Below are 17,017 nucleotides of genomic sequence, written 5' to 3' on the forward strand. Positions count from 1 at the left end.
AATAGGTATGTACTTTAAAAGCAGTTTTATTCATCAGACAATAAAATTTGTACAGTACAAGTCAGAAGTACAATTTTCTGCTAGTCCTGAAGGTCCTGTTTATCATGAAAATTCCTGTTGAGTTTCTGTATTTTTTAATTATTTTTTTTTTTTTTTAGCAATGCAGGAAGATTGTTTTTTGGTGAGGAATCCCTAGGAAGTATGCTAAATCACAGATAATGTGCTTTCCCTGTGACTTAATGGGTTTTATAGTTCAGAAACTGCAATCTTTTCTCAAGATCTAATTTGCATAAGTTAGCACGTTCATAACAGGATGATGTTTACCTTCCCAGTAGTTTTCTTAATACTAAATCATAACTGTTCAAATATAAATATTGGTGGTGATGAATTCTCAACTGTCCAAACTTCCTTTCATATATGATGTGTAATATGTTCTGTGATTATTGAAAAGAATAATCTATTCTCCCCCCCCCGCCCCCCCAATTATAGCTAGTAATATCTTCTTTTTTTAACATGACAGTTAAGGAATACTGCAGTTAAACAATTGCTTGACTCTTCCTGGCCAAAATAAGTCAGGTTTTTAAATTAAAATGTCATCATTTAAGTCTTGTGTGTCTCTTCTCTGTCAATACTTTCCCTTCCCTGAATGTCCTCTGAGTTCAAAGGAGAGATACAGGCACAGTTTTTCTTTATTGGAGGGAAAAATATTGGTAATATTCTATACTATGCATGTTATATCATTTTAAAAAGTCACAGGACACTTCATACTGTAGCATTTTTCTGTCCCCACCCCCAGCTGAAACTATGTTAATCTGTATTTTCAGGATTTTGAGCTTACGTTCTTCCTATTTTTACATGAACAGGAAGGATATTGGGAGATTCTTGCTCAATTTTTACTCTTAACAACACTTGTACTGTCTCTTTTTCATTTGTCTGCTGGGGGTCAGTGTTCATCTCTGCAAAGCACAGTTAGTTTTAGATCCATTCAGCTGCCAGAGACTGAAATACAGATGAGATATAAAATATTTTTTCAACTAATTATGCTGAGGATAGTTTTGTATGGTTCGTATTCAGAGATCTGATTCAGAATGACCTGCAGCGGTAAAACATCCGAAAATTCAATGGACATGTCGGAATGCCAAGAGTTGCGTTTGGGGTGGAAGCAGACAGTGTTAAATGGTTGCCTTGTTCATTCATGAAGTTCTCACTGTAATTTTCTTAAGGCAGGAAAACTTGCTGTTGATAGAGGCTGGGCAATCAACGTGGGTAAGTACAAATGTAGTGCATTAATGACATTTGAAATAGTGTGTTTAAAATCATATTATTTTCATTTAGCATGTTGTGTATTCTATTTATAATAGCAGAAAGTGACTGGATTGTGTTTAACTAGAATCAACTCTAAAGGAAAAAAATGGAAAAAGTACTGGATTTGTTTTCTCATCCACTATCACCCATATTGCAGTTTTATAATTAAAATACTTTTCAGAAAGAAAAAAAAAGATAACTGGATAAAGATATGATATCGTATGTAAAGAAAAGTGGTTGGATTGGAGTAGTGAAAAAAAATTAAGGAAAAATATTTTGAGTAAATGTAAATATGTCAATAAAGTCTTTGTTTTCATTAAATTGTAAAATAATTTTCATAGATAGTATCAACTGTTTTATATATTATACCAGATCAAGGGATTGGTTGATATGCTGGAGAGCAGTGCTGTACCAGTTAGTGTCTATTTTTGGCTATGCAGTTTTTCCTGAAAAAGACTTGAATGAACAAATTATGAAGAATATAGTGAGTATAAATCTGCTCTCCTGCTCATAGCAAATAGCAATGCAAAACCAGTAAACTATTGAAGCAATATTTTGTGTCATGTAAGACTTAGCTTGTCGGTTTCATAGAGCTCATCAATTCTGGGATTTTTCCATTATTTCTTACACACATCTTCTCAAAGTGAATATCCAATATTAAAAATTAAATAGACATTAAAAACAAACCCAAAAGCCCGTTACATTTACTGATATGTAAAGTGAGCGTGCTAAGTTACTTGCTTAGATATTTGTAGTGGGTTTCTCAGTAAAAAGTTCTGGTTTATTATATAAAAAATATGTTTGGGGAGGGGGAGGTCTAGGTAAAGTCTTTTTTTCATGTAAAGAGTGTGTGTGTTTGTGTGTTAAAGAGGAGTTAGTAAAGTTTCTTCTCGTCTGAGTGTTTACAAAAGACAATGATGTGCAAATAATAACACCGTGGTTCATTGGTTATTTTTTTTGACCTGGTGTTCAGATAGAAAAGAACTTTCCACGTGTCCTTTCCACCCGCCCCATAATGTTAATTATGCAACTCCAGCATGCCTGGGGGAGCTGAACTTGCAAAGCAGCATGCTTTGTCGTGGAGGCGCCATGTGTTACATATGTACGTTTCTCAGTTCTTAGGGAGATTTCTAGATGAAAGGGACAATTCCCTTTAATCTGGGCATCTGCAGATCCTTTGCCTGATGGTCTTGTAGGCCACACATAAGCTACGTACAGAAACCCTATGAGATGTTTTGTGTTGCTAGGTAAGGGTTTATCAGCTCTAGGCACTGTATTTGCTAAAGAAAAAAAGTGTCTGACATGTAAGTGATCTCTGTCTCTTTGCAGAGACCACCATCTATATTCCTTAGTATCTAGCTTTTCACCTTTTGAACATTTTTACATTTAGGGGGTGGTTTTCATCACTGTTCAAGTGACAAAGGTGGAGGATTTTGTGCATATGCTGATATCACACTGGCTATAAAGGTAAGATGTACTCTTAAGCCAGTATTTTCTCCTGTTTGTGCAAATGGGAAAAAATCCACATAAATTCATAAGAACTAATTTACATCTTAATAGGAGAAAATAAAGCCATCTATAGGTGGGTATGAATAGGAAAATGGTGTGGTACTTGATGCTGCAGAACATAACACATATGCAGTATTGTTAAGCGGAAGGGAAGAGTTGCAGGGGTCAGAATTATGAATGTAAACATGAACCACTACAATTGCATTAATAATGTCTTCTTGTAAAAACCCACTCAAAATCAAACCGGATTGACTTTTAATATCCTCAATGATAATTATCCTAGCCTTGCAGTTGAACTTGAAAATTCCACATTAGTTTCAGTGGTTACAATCAAGACGAATGCAGAGACAGAAATCCTCTCTCTGAATCAAGCTGCACCATGCAGTGCTCAGAGTGGTTCAAATTCATGAATAAAAATGTGAATGTCTCCAAAATAATCACTGAATGTGAATGAATACGTTTGGTATTTAGCTGTTGAAAGGCTGAAGCAAGAGCCTTCTGCAATTAGGACTTATTTTTATCAAATGTACTATGGTATATTTGTATACTAGAATATTTATAAAGTACCAGTAATAATCAAACATAAAAAAGCTCTAATGATTGCAGCATACGATATGACATAACATCCTAATTTCTGTACATGGTAATTTGCAGAAAAGTAGTCCACAGTGTTCTGTTTTCCCTATCATTAAAATACAGATTGAGAAATTATAGCAGGTGACAGTTTGTACAAAATTTTGGGGTTTTACCATGTCTATATTAAAGATAGTAACTTTTCAAAGTTAAGACTCAAAGAATTAAAAATTAATTTTTTTCTTCACAGACATGGAATAAAAAATGAATTCTGTTACTAGAAGTGGCTTTAATGCGTACAGTCCCTACAGCAGCTTTTCCTAAATGGTGGATTTTATGCTTATACAGTTGGATGCCATCACAGTGGACTGTTTCTCCCTTCCTGCTGATAAGCCTCACTTGTGCTGTTGTTTGTGCCTCATGAAGTTAGCTCCTCGATGTTTTGGGGCCTGTGCAGCTCTTGCTTCACCCTGTCCCAACCCACAGTTGTTGCTGTTGCTGGCTCCACTCCAGTATCTGACAGCACCAATGCCATGATCAGCTTTATAATGCCTAGCTGCACCTGTCCTTTTCTGTCTGGCTGGTGCGGGATGCAGAGATGTACCAGCTACACCTGTGTAGGGCCAGTATTACTACAACAGGATTTATTACCCTGGGCTCCTTTGTGTTATTCGGTGCCACTGGGCTTACACCTCATTTGCGGAGTCTGCTTTACAAGTTGCTGTGGGATGCTGTAGAAAGACATGTCCTTCATCCTACGTTGTGTTGTCTGGTACTTTGTGGGAGAAAGAGGGGATGAGTAGAAATCTCTTTCTTCCCTCTCTTCACCAATTTTCTCTACAAGTGGACAGATACCTGCACAGATGACTGTGAAATGCATGTCTCATGCATTTCATCTGGTGGAAATGTGTAGGATTTTTATTGTATAATCACAAAAATTATCTTTTTATGTGAAATAACTAGAGCTTTTGTAATTAAATATATTAGAATCATTTAGCCATTTGTTTGGTGAATTAAATGAATAGCTACGCACTACATTCAAGTCAGAACAGTAATATACTGTGCAAGCTTCAAGCCTCCAGTTTAATCTGTCACCTAACTTCATAACTTTCTCCATCTTTTTCCTTGCTTATGTATCCAGTTCTTATTTGAAAGAGTGCAAGGGGTGTCTAAAGCCACAATTATTGATCTGGATGCTCATCAGGTGAGTAGCTTACCTGTATTCAGTGCTGCCGATGTTTTGCTTGAAATACAAGTGTGTGATAAATACCATTTTTTCTAACAGTAGCATAAACTGTCAACTGACAGAATACAAAATTAATCATAGATGATGGAAACTGAACAGTTTTAATTGTTTAATTATTGTATGGTCCAAAAGGCTGTTAAGCCAGTTTAATAAAATTAAACTGAGTTGTAGCTCCATCATGTGGCTAGATGTAAAAATATTTGAGTTGCATACTGATCTGAGGCGTAACAGTCTCCAGAGTAGATCAGTATTAGAGCAAGATCAGAAACAAGAATCTCTTAAAACAGAATTACAGTTAGTTCAGTGTGTGTGATCATTGCAGCAGCCTTTGCAGTGGATGAATTTTTGCCCTTCAGTGTTTTAATGGAAAGCCTGGCTTCAGGCTAATAAAGTAAAGAATACGTCACTCTTCACCTGGTAAAGTGATTTACTGTGGGTACTGAGAACAAATTTCATCTTTGGTAGGATTTCCAAAATAAAACCTGAAAGGAGGGAAACAGTATTTTTATAAAAGCAGGTAATGCACCAAAGTTATGTCCAATCTGAAGCTTTCAAGATAATTTATTATGTGTAAGTAAACCATTTTTAAGTAGCTCCATGGCAGTGAGGAAGCCTAATGGCTGGAAGTTTTCCATCTTCTATCATTTCTCTTATCTGGTAGTTAAGGCATCCTAAAATTACCATGAAATAAGGACATAGATTATGCAATAGAAAGATGTTTTGTGTTCATCATTCTCTTCAGCCATCTCTGTCAGGGCGTGGATTTTTTTGTGCTTTTTGGGGTGTTTTGTTTTTGTTTTGTGGTTTGTTGGGTTTTTTTGTTGTTGTTTTTTTTTTTATTTCTTGGAATGTATTTTGATTTTCGGGTATCATGCTGGTAATCTCAGCCTGCACACTATATCATCCCTTTGTTTCCTTTCTTTAGGGAATGAGAGATAGTGAAGTAGTAGCTCAGCAGATCCTTTTTAAGTATGCAGATATTCTCATCTTCTAAGTGTTCCAATTCTTGGTGCATTGCCGAGTTTCACCTTTCATAAGAAAATGGTTCACCCAGAGGCTCTCATGTTCCTAGATTTCTGTTCATGAACTATTTATTTGTGGACCAAAGGTGCTGAAGAAATAAGTAGGAGTTGCCATTTTTTAGCATAAAGAAATGCAATTCAGGTTCTTCCCATTCCCTTTTTCACACACATTGACTAGCTTTAGCCCAGCAGTTCTTTTTTTCTTTGTTTCCAGGAGGGGAGGTTGTAGCAGAAATACAGCTTAACTGTCCAGGGACATAAATTATGTAACTGAATTACTGAAGATGTATCTGTGGAAATGTCTGTTTCTGTAGTTTAAATTAAATTCTATTGGGAGTAGGGGCTGGGGTCCTGTATGATACACTGATTTCAACAAAATTATCTTAGTGATTGCTGTAAAAAGATGATTTTTATACTAGTGGAAAAAATTCTGAATGAGAGCCAAAAGAATAGTATTTAAATTCAGAAATGGGGGAGGGCAAAATATTGAGAATTTGATTTTACTCTTGAGCATCCGTCTTTACACCCAATACAATCTTTTTGTATGGAATTCCTGGTGTTTAATGTGTTAAACTGTTGGGTCTTCAGTGTTTGTAACTTTTCCAGGGATTACTTATCTCACCAAGGCTTGAATTATCAGAAGAGCTGTAGTCTGCTTTATTTATTTATTTATTAATCCTTGTATAAGAATATGAGTATCCCTACAGCAGTTGAAAGTGACTTTTTTTTTTTTTTTTCGAAATTGGAAGATGAGAAATCTATTTGGTGGTCACAGTTGCTTTTGTGATGCTGCTGAAGAAAATTAGTTTCGAATTTTTGTTCATTTTTCTTGTATGTGCAATGAGATCTATGATAATTACCTTCACAGAGATATAAGGATGTTGATTTTGATAATACCTGCAGTCTTCAGACTGATACTGTCAAAGCCCCCAGAACTCTACACTTCAAAATAACCTTCAAGACTATAAATAAGAGAATGACACAGGAATTTTAAATATTAGATCTTTGTAGTCTTAATTACTCTAGAATTTGCAGATTATTTAATTCTGTGTTAGTATGCTAGGAGTAGCTAACTGTTAATTTCTTTCAGGGAAATGGCCATGAAAGGGACTTCATGGATGATCATCGGGTATATATTATGGATGTGTACAATAGATATATTTATCCAGGGGATGGATTTGCTAAACGTAAGTAAATTGAAAATCATATTCCAAAATGCAAAAGACCTACTGTGTTGTTAAATAACTTCTTCATTTACTAATAAGCTTCCTTGCAACGTTAACTAGACTTTTTTTTTTAATTTCACATTGAACATACGATTTTCAATGATCATTATGATCTATCATAATATTGTGAATGCTGTAGTGTTTTCCCTCACATCTGGAATGAATTTCTGGAATGCAACGTGTAAGTATTACACAGACTTTGTTAGCCGTCCAGCTAAAAGCTCATGCCATGGTTAGAACACTGAGTTAAATAATCCTTTTGATTTGAAGATAGCTGTTAGAACTTAATCTTTCCCTTACGCTAAATTTATAAAAGAATTCACTAAGGATTAGCTAATACTGCGTAAAAAGGTTTCATGTTCTTCTGAAAGTTACAAATTATAACATATTTAGGTGTTGTTTTTCTGGTAGAACTTGTTTTATAAGCATCTAGAAAACAAGATGCATCTGAATATGAAACAAGTTGGGAAGCAGAAGGAAGTCATACAAATGTTAAGAGCTGGTGCTTGATTCTTGTTGTTGTTTGTTTATCCCTACTGTGATGTGCCTGTTGTGTCTGGTGACCTGTCACGATTAATTAGTGGGGTTTTGATAATGGTTAAATGGGAATGCAAAAGTCCAAAGTTTATTTGATCTTTGATTGTGTTACACTGTCACTTATTACAGGCTTAATTTGTTAACTGAATTATAGCTTATTGGGGGAGATATTCTTCTGCTGCTGAATTTCTTCAATTATGCTCTCATTCTGAAAAGCCTACTTAATTTGGATTCTTGGCAAGAATTAAGTTCAGTGCATTTTACTTATGTTTTCTAACTAGTAAAGATTTTGAAAATTGCAGTATATGTATTTCAAGGTATTAAACTAAAAAATGACCATTTAAAGCACATCATGTCTGTAAGCAGACAAATTGCAAGCAAATGAAGATTTTTTTTTTTCTAAGAAAAGCACGCCTTTATTCATATATCAAATGGCAACATTTTGAACAGATGGATTAAGACCAAAACAGAGTAAGCCATTGTTAGCAAATCTGAAATACTGAACTCGCCCCTCTCCTGTGAAGCTGGGAATACTAGCATTCCCTTTCTACAGATGAAGCATGAGGTGCAGAAGGCTGCCACCAAAGGCATGTTGAATATGTAGTTCCTTGTAGCTTGCATAAGTGTGTCTAAATTAGGAGTTCAGTGGCTAAATCCTTTAAACTCTCTCCTGCTAGGTGACCAGACAAAGATGAGATCAGGGAGGGCGTCTTTTTGAAAGGAGGTAGAGGCTTGAACCTGAGAGTTTGAATCCTTAGGGTAAACTCTAACTGATCACTGTCTCCCTGGACTTCCTACTCATTTTCTCCATGTTTTATTACAGGAGTCTCTTCTATATATTTTTTTGTCCCATGCACTTCATTAGGAAAAAAAAAAAAAAAAGACCAGCTAACATTGCGTAATGCTTACCTGTAAGCATATTGAGTCCCTAAGGGGAAGTAGTTTGGAATTACACAGAAGTTTAGGAAAAGAAAGGAGAAGATGGATGGGGAAAAGGACTTGTTCACTAAAGGGTGAGCATAAAAAGTTGACAGCTGAAACTCAAAGTTCAGGTCTTAAAAAAGCATTGCTGTTGGTCTGAGTGTCACTTTACAGTTTTTGAAGCTGTAGAAGTACATTCACTAATTAGCAAGATAACTAAACACTGTAATTCTGTGTTTTGTGGTGGAGATGAAGACAAGAGACCTGCAGAGGCATGGAATCTTATTCACAATCGTCTCAACTTCTTAATGGTTTCATCAGAACAATACTTATTTGTTCCCCATGCTAATGTGTTTACCTCTTCCTCTAAAGCTCTATCCAGCTAGTGGATTCTTTATCCTGAAGAGGCTTTAAGTGCTGTTCAGAAGAGCACAGCTGTGCAGACTTATGTAACAATAATAAAAGAACTCAGGAAAAATATCATAAAGAAACAAAAATCTTTGAAACTAATGTTGATGTAATAAAATAAAGGAAAGAAAAAGAATGCTTCACTAATGTTGAACAAGGATGGAAAGCAGGAAAAAACCCCTACCCAGCAGTCATGAGAGTAAATAAGTATCATTCTGTGTTGAATGCATTCATGCACACTTGGTGGGTGCTGCATCTACACTTAAGATGTAAGACTCCAAGTCATTTAATTCAAGGCATAGGGTATGGTGAGGTAGAAGTCATTCCTTGAATCACTTCTGACATAGATTTGATTAATTCAGATTTAGAGTTACACATAACTCTGTAAAAGCACTCAAAGCTAGACTGCGTAACCTTGGGTTTCTTTCCTCTGCCTTCTCAACCCTCTTCTTCTACTTCTAATGCTTTATTAGAAGCATTAGAAATAATTTGATTTAAATTAAGAATAGATATTTGCTCTTCTGGTAGGATTATGGGGTAAGAAAATTAAATTGAAAATGCTTGGGGCAAAGCTGAATCTTGTTATACATTCATAAAGCAGTTCACATAAATTCATGATCCCTTGCTGTTAAGTTTTGAGTGTTGTTATAAAAATAAAACATCTTAATAATGTCTCAGTGATACTTATCTTGTTGTATTTTCCCCCAACTGTTTCCTGTGCAATAGCAATTCAGTGTTTTCCTTCCCTTATGCTTTATTTAGGCTGCTTTTAAGTTAATAATTTTCTTTATGATTTCTTTGCTGATTGGTAAATGGATGTGTAGTTCATCTGCTTTTCAATAACGTTTTCCACTTGTGTCTCAGAGATATTTTTTCCCCCTGCATCTAATTTTCTCTCTTCAATGGAATTTTTTCAAGGTCATTATGCTTACATTTGCTGGGAAAAGAAGTAGTTGAATAATTTTCTTTAATTCAAGGTTCTGTGAAAAAGCGATGTATTTACAAAAATTCCAGAAATGTTATCTTTTTCTCTTGCTTACCTAAATTTTCTTTCAAAGCAATGCTTTGTTTATTGAGTAATATTGAAACTTTTTTTTTAGGTGCCATAAAACGCAGGGTGGAATTAGAGTGGGGTACAGAGGACACAGAATATCTTCAGAAGGTACATACTCATGTGGAAGGAGCATTAAATGAATTAAAACCTGACATCATTGTTTATAATGCTGGGACTGATATTCTGGATGGCGATCCATTGGGAGGACTTGCTATTTCGCCTCAGGTTTGTATAATACTAAAATACCTACAGACTTTCACTCCTCACTAGATACTGAAGGCAGTCCTGAGAATGACTTGTGGCCGTTTGTTAGCTGAAGGTAAGGTGCGTACTTTACGCTAAACCAGAGCATTTTCCTGTTATAGATACGTATAGATACATCTCTGTTGCTCTTTCACCGTATGTTTTTTGTTGTCTCCTCCTGACCAAATATTTTTGTTCTTCAGGTGCCTGTTCCAGTATCATTTGTCGTCTTTCTAAAATATATTGATTTTGAACATCCAGACAGTAACCAGAGAGGCATATAATTTCACACTTCACCTGACTCCTATTTTTCCTGTTTGGTTGGTTGGTTCTTTCTTTGTTTCTTTTACCCTCACATAACCCATTTTGCAATGTATTTCTTTTGTCTCCTGCCCCCAGTATGTATCTTACACTTAATTTTCTCTGTAGCACTCCCAGCTGTTTTAAACTGCTCTTCTGGTGTCTTCCAGTTGTAGCAATTTTGTGCAGCCTGTCTGTGAGTTCTTAGCAAATGAACAGATTTTTTTCCCTTTCCTCATTCTTTTCTATACAAATATCGTTACCCTTTTTCAGTTCAGTTTACCTTCTCTCTCACCAGTTTGGTACCAGATTTAAATATTGATTTATTCTGTATAGCTTCATAGAAGTCTTCATCTTCCAGATATAACAGGTCTGCTTTTCTCAAAATAAAAAAAAATTATGGATCTCTTATTTCCTCCATTTTTTTAATGATTCCTTCTCTGACATCTCCTTGGTTCCATCTCCTTCCTGTTTTCACATTTGGTTCTCTTTTAGTGTCCACCAGTTCAATATAGGAAGTGCTTTCTTGATTTGTGAGCTCTCTGATTCCCTTCTAATCGAGCCATGACTCGATCTGTTCAGTTTTCATTCTGTTTTGCAGTACTTTAGTTCTCAAATTTTAGTTCTCATTTAAATAGTTCTCATTTACGCAGAGCTCTAGTTCCTTGCTGGGTTTTATTGGCTTCCTTATGTATTTCTTCATTCTTATAGTCTCTGTCACTGAGCAGCCACTTCATTGCTTTCTGACTGCCTGCAAAGTCCTCAGTGAACCCAAGGTGGAATGACTTGGGAGCCACTCTGAATTTCCACGTTTTGTTTCCATGGATTTGTAAAAGTCTCTAAGGAGAAAGGAAGAGCTGAGGGGCTTGGACTTTGTTGGTTTTGACCTTGGAGAGGATATGACCTGAGGTGTAAGATCTCATTTTGTGGAGCAGAGGCTTTTGGAAAGCAGTGGCCACCAAGAGAAATGGAAGCTAGTGACAGATGGAGAATACTTTTAAGATGTGCCTTCTCAAAATTTTTTCTGCTGTTTGAGAAGGAGCAGTGTTAATGGCCAAGAAAAATGAGTTGCTGTAGCTTGCTGGGTGCTGTGTAGGGAAAGAGACAAAATGTAGGGATGGGGAAAGAAAGGTGAAGTGATTCTTCTGGTCACAAGCAGAGACAAAAGGCAGAGTGCCATTTCTCTGCACAACCAGTGGCTCAGGTGCCTGATGGAGAAAAGGTTTCTGTAGCTCAAGCCTTTGTTTTCTGAATTGAGGGCAGGGCTTCTTGCCTCTCTTATCTTGTTGGCTTAGGTGTGAATGGCATGTTTCACCAAGCTTGAAATCCCAGGCTACTGGAAATGCTGAAACTGAGGGCATTGAACCTGGATAATTCATCTGTTCAAGGTTCATTAGTCCAGTCTTCAGTTCTACAGTTGTAGATGTCATTCATATTTTAAAATCTTGCTGCAGTGTTTATTCTACTTAAAATTATGCCTCCTCAGAGTGCTATGAGTGATAGTTACTTGGTGCTTGAGGCTATAGCCAGAAAACTTGCAGTGTAGCAGGTAAGTCCCTCTTTGTTTGTAAGTGGGAACTGTATCAGGCTGTCATTTTCATTGGGTGTATTTTCTGTCTTCATAACACGCAAATGCTGGAATAAGCCCATGTGTTTTCCCTTCAGTTCTTCCAGGCTCAGCCACTAGAGATGCTGGAGCAGGGATGGGACGGTTATGCTCCTATGAATAGTGACTGCTTCCAGTTCTTGTGTGGTATAATGTTTACTGCATCCAGCAATGGTTCCCAAGGGATGTACAGCTCATTCTGTAATTCTGTTACTTCCTTTAAGGATCTGTTCCTAATATAATTCTTCAGTTTCCTTTGTCTTATTTTTTAGTTATTATTCCTTACTCCCATTGTTCTTTTACAGGGCTGTGTCAAACTATACAAAAACCATTACTGTTGTATGCTTTTACAGAATATTTTTTTCAGCTACATTTGAATTTTAGTCTTTCCCTTTACCATTTGTTTGTGGTCTAACTTTTTTTAATGGCAGGGTAATATTTCCTGACGTATTTACAGTCTTCCTCTAACCAGTCTGAGTAGTGCATATTCATTTTGTTGTAACACCTTTGTTGCTGCTTCCTTAATTTTTTGTGTTTGATTGCATTTTAATTCTTTTCCCCTTCTCCAGCTTTTGCAGTTACTTACATTTTGAGCTGTCCATTGTAAGCTGTTGTCTGTTATGTTGTTAGTCTTTTTTTTAGGAGTTGTAATGGATTATTTATGCCTCCTATGTTTCTCTGGAACTCTCTGCTTTTACTTTTTCCACAAAAGTAGATTTTAATTCTGTTCTCACTTATTTCTGAATTCTCTCTTTTCTCCCACGTGTACTAATTTGAAACCTAAGAGACTGGAAGTTTTCTGTTGTATGGGTTCAATGACAGTACAGTACCTCTTGACCAGCAATCTTTGTTAGTTCCATACCCTTCTCTATTAGTAAGAGGTTATTTAGAATTTATTTTCCTTTCTGTGGATTTACCATTACTTACATTCTGCAACTCCCCCTTCAGCCATGGATTCTTTCAGTATTAGCTTTTATTAAAGAAACTGGAGGCTGATAATTCAGCTAGTGATTGTGAACATGTAACATCTGATTTGAATTTTTCGTTCTTATGTAGATTTGTGAAATCTTGATCAAGTTGCTAAACTTTTGTCAGAGGGTGCTATGCAAGTTGAGCACAAACTAAAGCACTTTGAATTAAGACAATCTTTCTTCGTCTCAGTTCCTCACCTGTAAAATAGGGTGAACATTTCTGAACTTTGTAGTCAGTTTAGACTTCATGGCCTTTGAGCAGGAATTCTTCTAGGAATTTATACTAAGACTTTTATCTGTTGTGTCCTCTAAAACCAAGTCAAGGATTTTTGGTTTGTTGTTTTTTCTTTTTTTTTTTTTTTTAATGATTATGCATGTAAACCTGCTAATGGGACTTTTAAATGAATTTTTGATTTGTGTTGTAAAATGTAGGGCTTAATCGCTTATTAAGCATCCGATACTATAAATCCATAAACCATAGCCTAGTACTAAAATATCATATTTGTGTCACTTTTTTTTTTTTTTGGTAACTGCTGTAAACTTGCAGGGAATTGTGAAGAGAGATGAAGTTGTGTTCAAGGCTGCCAGAAGGCGCAGAATCCCAATCCTGATGGTGACATCTGGAGGCTACCAGAAGAGGACAGCACGGATTATTGCCGATTCCATCCTCAATTTGCACAACTTGGGGCTTATTGACAAGGAGCTAGCAACCAGTGGAGCTGAAAACCCTAAGGTAGAACAGATGATTAGAGACTCTGCTAAAGACCTAACCAACTTGTCACTGCAATGACAAGTTACTAAATTTTAGGAAACGGCTTCCTGGTTTAGGAGCAGCAGTCCTCCACATCTTTATCAGGCTTAATAGAACATATTTTAAAAAGACTCAACTTGCCTGTAAAATAACACAGTAGAGATAATACGCAGTCACAGAATAACCGTATCTAACTTCTGAAGCTATCTTGAGCAAAGGCAACAAATCCTTTTAAGCTAATTGAGACATATACTCAAGGGTACTGTCTTTCAGTTTATAATATTACTGTAGAAAGCTTTAATTGCTTATCTTATTGTTATGGGTAGTCTATTATGTTGAAAGAACTATGCAGTTGGTATCCAAAGACTGTCCCAGACCTATTTCAGATGATGCAGTTCAGACTATGGTGGGAGAAATATGGACTAAACGTACTGGCATTTTTTTTTTTAGATACTGCATTTTATTTATGCTTTTTTAATTGAAATATTGTTATAAAACGAGTCCTGTGCAGGCTTCAACTGTCAGTTTAATACTACAGTTAAATGCAATACTGTAAAACACAGTTCAGTTGGTAGGCTTTTAAGCCACAGCCTATTGGAATGAGAGTTCATTAACTTATATTTTATTCTTGTTGTTGATAGTGACTTAAATCCTGCTTATAAACACCTTGAGAAATAAAATATGAAATACCTTTGGCTCCCTATGCAAGTGAGCCATAAGGGCTCAGCATTAAGTCTAGTTTTTGCCTCTCTTAAAATGAGGCCTGCATATAAAAGGCAATAGTTACTATGCATTGTAAATCACAGAGTAAAGAAACGACAATAAAATGAAAACTAATTTTAGAGTTCTGAGAATTCTTGCAGAAAATATTATGTCGAAATATAGGGTATCTTTTATTATTGGCAGCTTGTCATGTATAAGACAGCGAAGAGTAAATTTTGATTTCTGCCCCCCTGCCGCCCCCCAGTGCTGTGTTTTTCACTTGCTCGAAGAGTAATGGTACTTATAGTTGCAGTCATAGTTGGTAACCAAACTGTTCATATTTACAGATAAAAATACCGTGAAATTTCTACGTTAAGTTAATGTGCTAACTTTATATGGGAGATTCTAGGAGGAATTGGGAACAAAATAGTGTATTCAGAAGAAAATTCAGTACACTAACTGTAAAGTTTGGGTTTATTTAAGTTGGTATATTTTGTATTAGGTACTGTTTGTAGCATTGGGTTGTAAACATACTAAACTGTATATTTTGCAAGAGCTTTTTTAACTTCCAAGTATTCACTGATTTGTAGTACAAGTTTCCCATCATATTTAGGTTTGAGCCTTTCTATGAAGAAACACCAGTATTTTCCTTGTAGTAGAATTGGTGTATAAGCTATTTAAGGAATGTTTAATTCTAATTAGAATACTTACCTCACTTAGTGTTAATTTTTAGATTGATGGGGTTTGTTAATTGTAGGAACTTGCACAATTGCTATAAATACCTGCTTTAAAACAGATCTGACATACTGCACTAATCTTGAGTTGCAACACTGTTATTAAAAAGCACTTTTAAATTTCTTACTAGAAGGACCATCAGAGTACAACTAATGTTGAGATTTATTTTTTCTATACTGTCTGATGTTACTGAAAGATGTTGTTATTCTTTCTTATAATTTTTATAAAATTATAAATCACATTTCTATAAACTAAAACCCTGTCATAGTACCATACAGTCTTTTCCAAAACATTTTCTGTTTGTGTTAACATATTTCTATTATTTTCCCTTGGTGAAGATTAAAATGATGTTGCACAATGCCGATTGACTTTTCTTTTCACTTCACATGTATCTTGGCGGTCAAAAACTTTGAATGAAACAGTTTATTGAAAAGACAAGAAGATGTGTTTTTCATACTTAAGATGTAACTGAAACTGCAGTGAGTCTTAAGCGTGAATAGTACAAGGTTTGTCAACAGTGGATGACTTCTCTGAGAGTTAATGTGTTGACCTCTTAAAGTGAGCTTGGAAGTTTTGTATCCAAATACTTTTTAAGATGTTATCATGAGGGGTTAAAGTCGCTTTCTAATGACAAGTTACATTTCATTACCTATATTGTCACTCCTGTTTTAAGTATTTTGTTGTTACAGGTATTAAACTGTAAACTAAGCTTCTGTTAGGGCTGCGATAGTTTGTTAGAGGTCTTTTATAAATCAATATCTTTTCAGAGAGAACTAAATGTTTGCAGAAGAGCCTGCTAGCTTTCAGACTCATCTGTAAAATTTGCGATTGTTAAGCAATGGACATATTGACTGCATTTTCAGTGTTCATTATAAAGTTAGAATTGGTAAATGGATAACTCCTTCACATTTTTCAAAAATTTTAATTTAGTGTAATACTTGTCTTGGTTGTTGAAACCAAAAGATTAATTTCTACACATTAAGAAACTAGTCCAAGATAAATGTGTACTGTTTTTCAAAAAGAAGTGGTGAAACTGTTTCTAGGTTGAATTTAGACCACAGATATTGTATAATTCATAGTTAACATACTGTTATTGTTAGGCAAAGTTCACTGAAAACTTCATCATGGAAACCTTGCCTTGACCTACCACCATCAAAATTTATAGCTTTGACAAAAACCTTTGTGGAACGCAAAGACCCATGTAAGTCTGCTAGGAGAATGCCATGTAGTCACAAATTTTACGGGGGAAAAAGTGTGGAGTTTTGTTGGTTTTGGGATTTTTTTTGTTTGTTTGTTTTAATTGCAGTTGTAACTACAAAATCCTCCTAAAATAGGAAAGAGTGTTTCAGAACTGGTGCCCTAACTTACAACCAAAAAACTATCTTGAAGAAAGACCTAGTAGGTCTTGCCTTTCATACGATATTAGTTGTGACTCAAATTACTTAAGAAACAAATAGTGAGGATTGTTCAATAGCTTATAGTTAATGTACAAACATTCATTTCTTGCTAGTCAGCCATGTGTGAAATTTATTTAAAAAATAAACTGAAGAGCTGGTGTCTTCATCTACTTGATTCGACAGTTGGCATGTCGAGCTCCAGCCCCCCTTGCTTCTCTCACAGTTGACAAACAGTATAGAACACTCAGCATTAAAAACACTGGGTGTTGTGGTTGTAGTCTTACACTGACTAAGTTTTAGCTTCAGATAGTAATATCAATCTCTTTCACACTGAAGGTATGATTTCTTTGTTTGACTTTGATGGTTTTTTTTTTAACATCCTGCATTGTCAAGTCCCAGACTTGTATCATGAATACAAGGAAGAATTTGAGAAATGCTGTAGTCAGACAGCTGTGATAAAAAAAAATTATGAAAATTAATTGGTAGACAGCTTCCTGGGGGGGGTGGGGGT

General features: G+C 35.6%; 1 protein-coding gene across 5 annotated transcripts in view; it reads left to right on the top strand.

The window, feature by feature from the left end:
* Nucleotides 1-15,469, top strand: part of HDAC11 (histone deacetylase 11) — a 32,903-nt gene extending 17,434 nt beyond the window's left edge. For 2 of the 5 annotated variants that reach the window (XM_087743907.1, XM_087743908.1), the window contains exons 5-10: nt 1,224-1,266; nt 2,696-2,772; nt 4,529-4,591; nt 6,746-6,842; nt 9,848-10,026; nt 13,469-15,469. In XM_087743907.1, the coding sequence (XP_087600033.1) occupies nt 1,224-1,266; nt 2,696-2,772; nt 4,529-4,591; nt 6,746-6,842; nt 9,848-10,026; nt 13,469-13,711 (702 nt within the window). In that variant the 3' untranslated portion in view covers nt 13,712-15,469. Of the gene's footprint in view, nt 1-1,223; nt 1,267-2,695; nt 2,773-4,528; nt 4,592-6,745; nt 6,843-9,847; nt 10,027-10,247; nt 10,369-13,468 lie in introns of all 5 variants that reach the window. The other 3 variants (XM_087743911.1, XM_087743912.1, XM_087743909.1) reach the window with 3 other exon arrangements.
* Nucleotides 15,470-17,017: the final 1,548 nt, after the last annotated feature.

Source organism: Nipponia nippon, unplaced genomic scaffold (assembly GCF_047370975.1).
Source record: "Nipponia nippon isolate SJK-2023a ecotype South Korea unplaced genomic scaffold, ASM4737097v1 scaffold_9, whole genome shotgun sequence".
Taxonomy (NCBI): Eukaryota; Metazoa; Chordata; class Aves; order Pelecaniformes; family Threskiornithidae; genus Nipponia; species Nipponia nippon.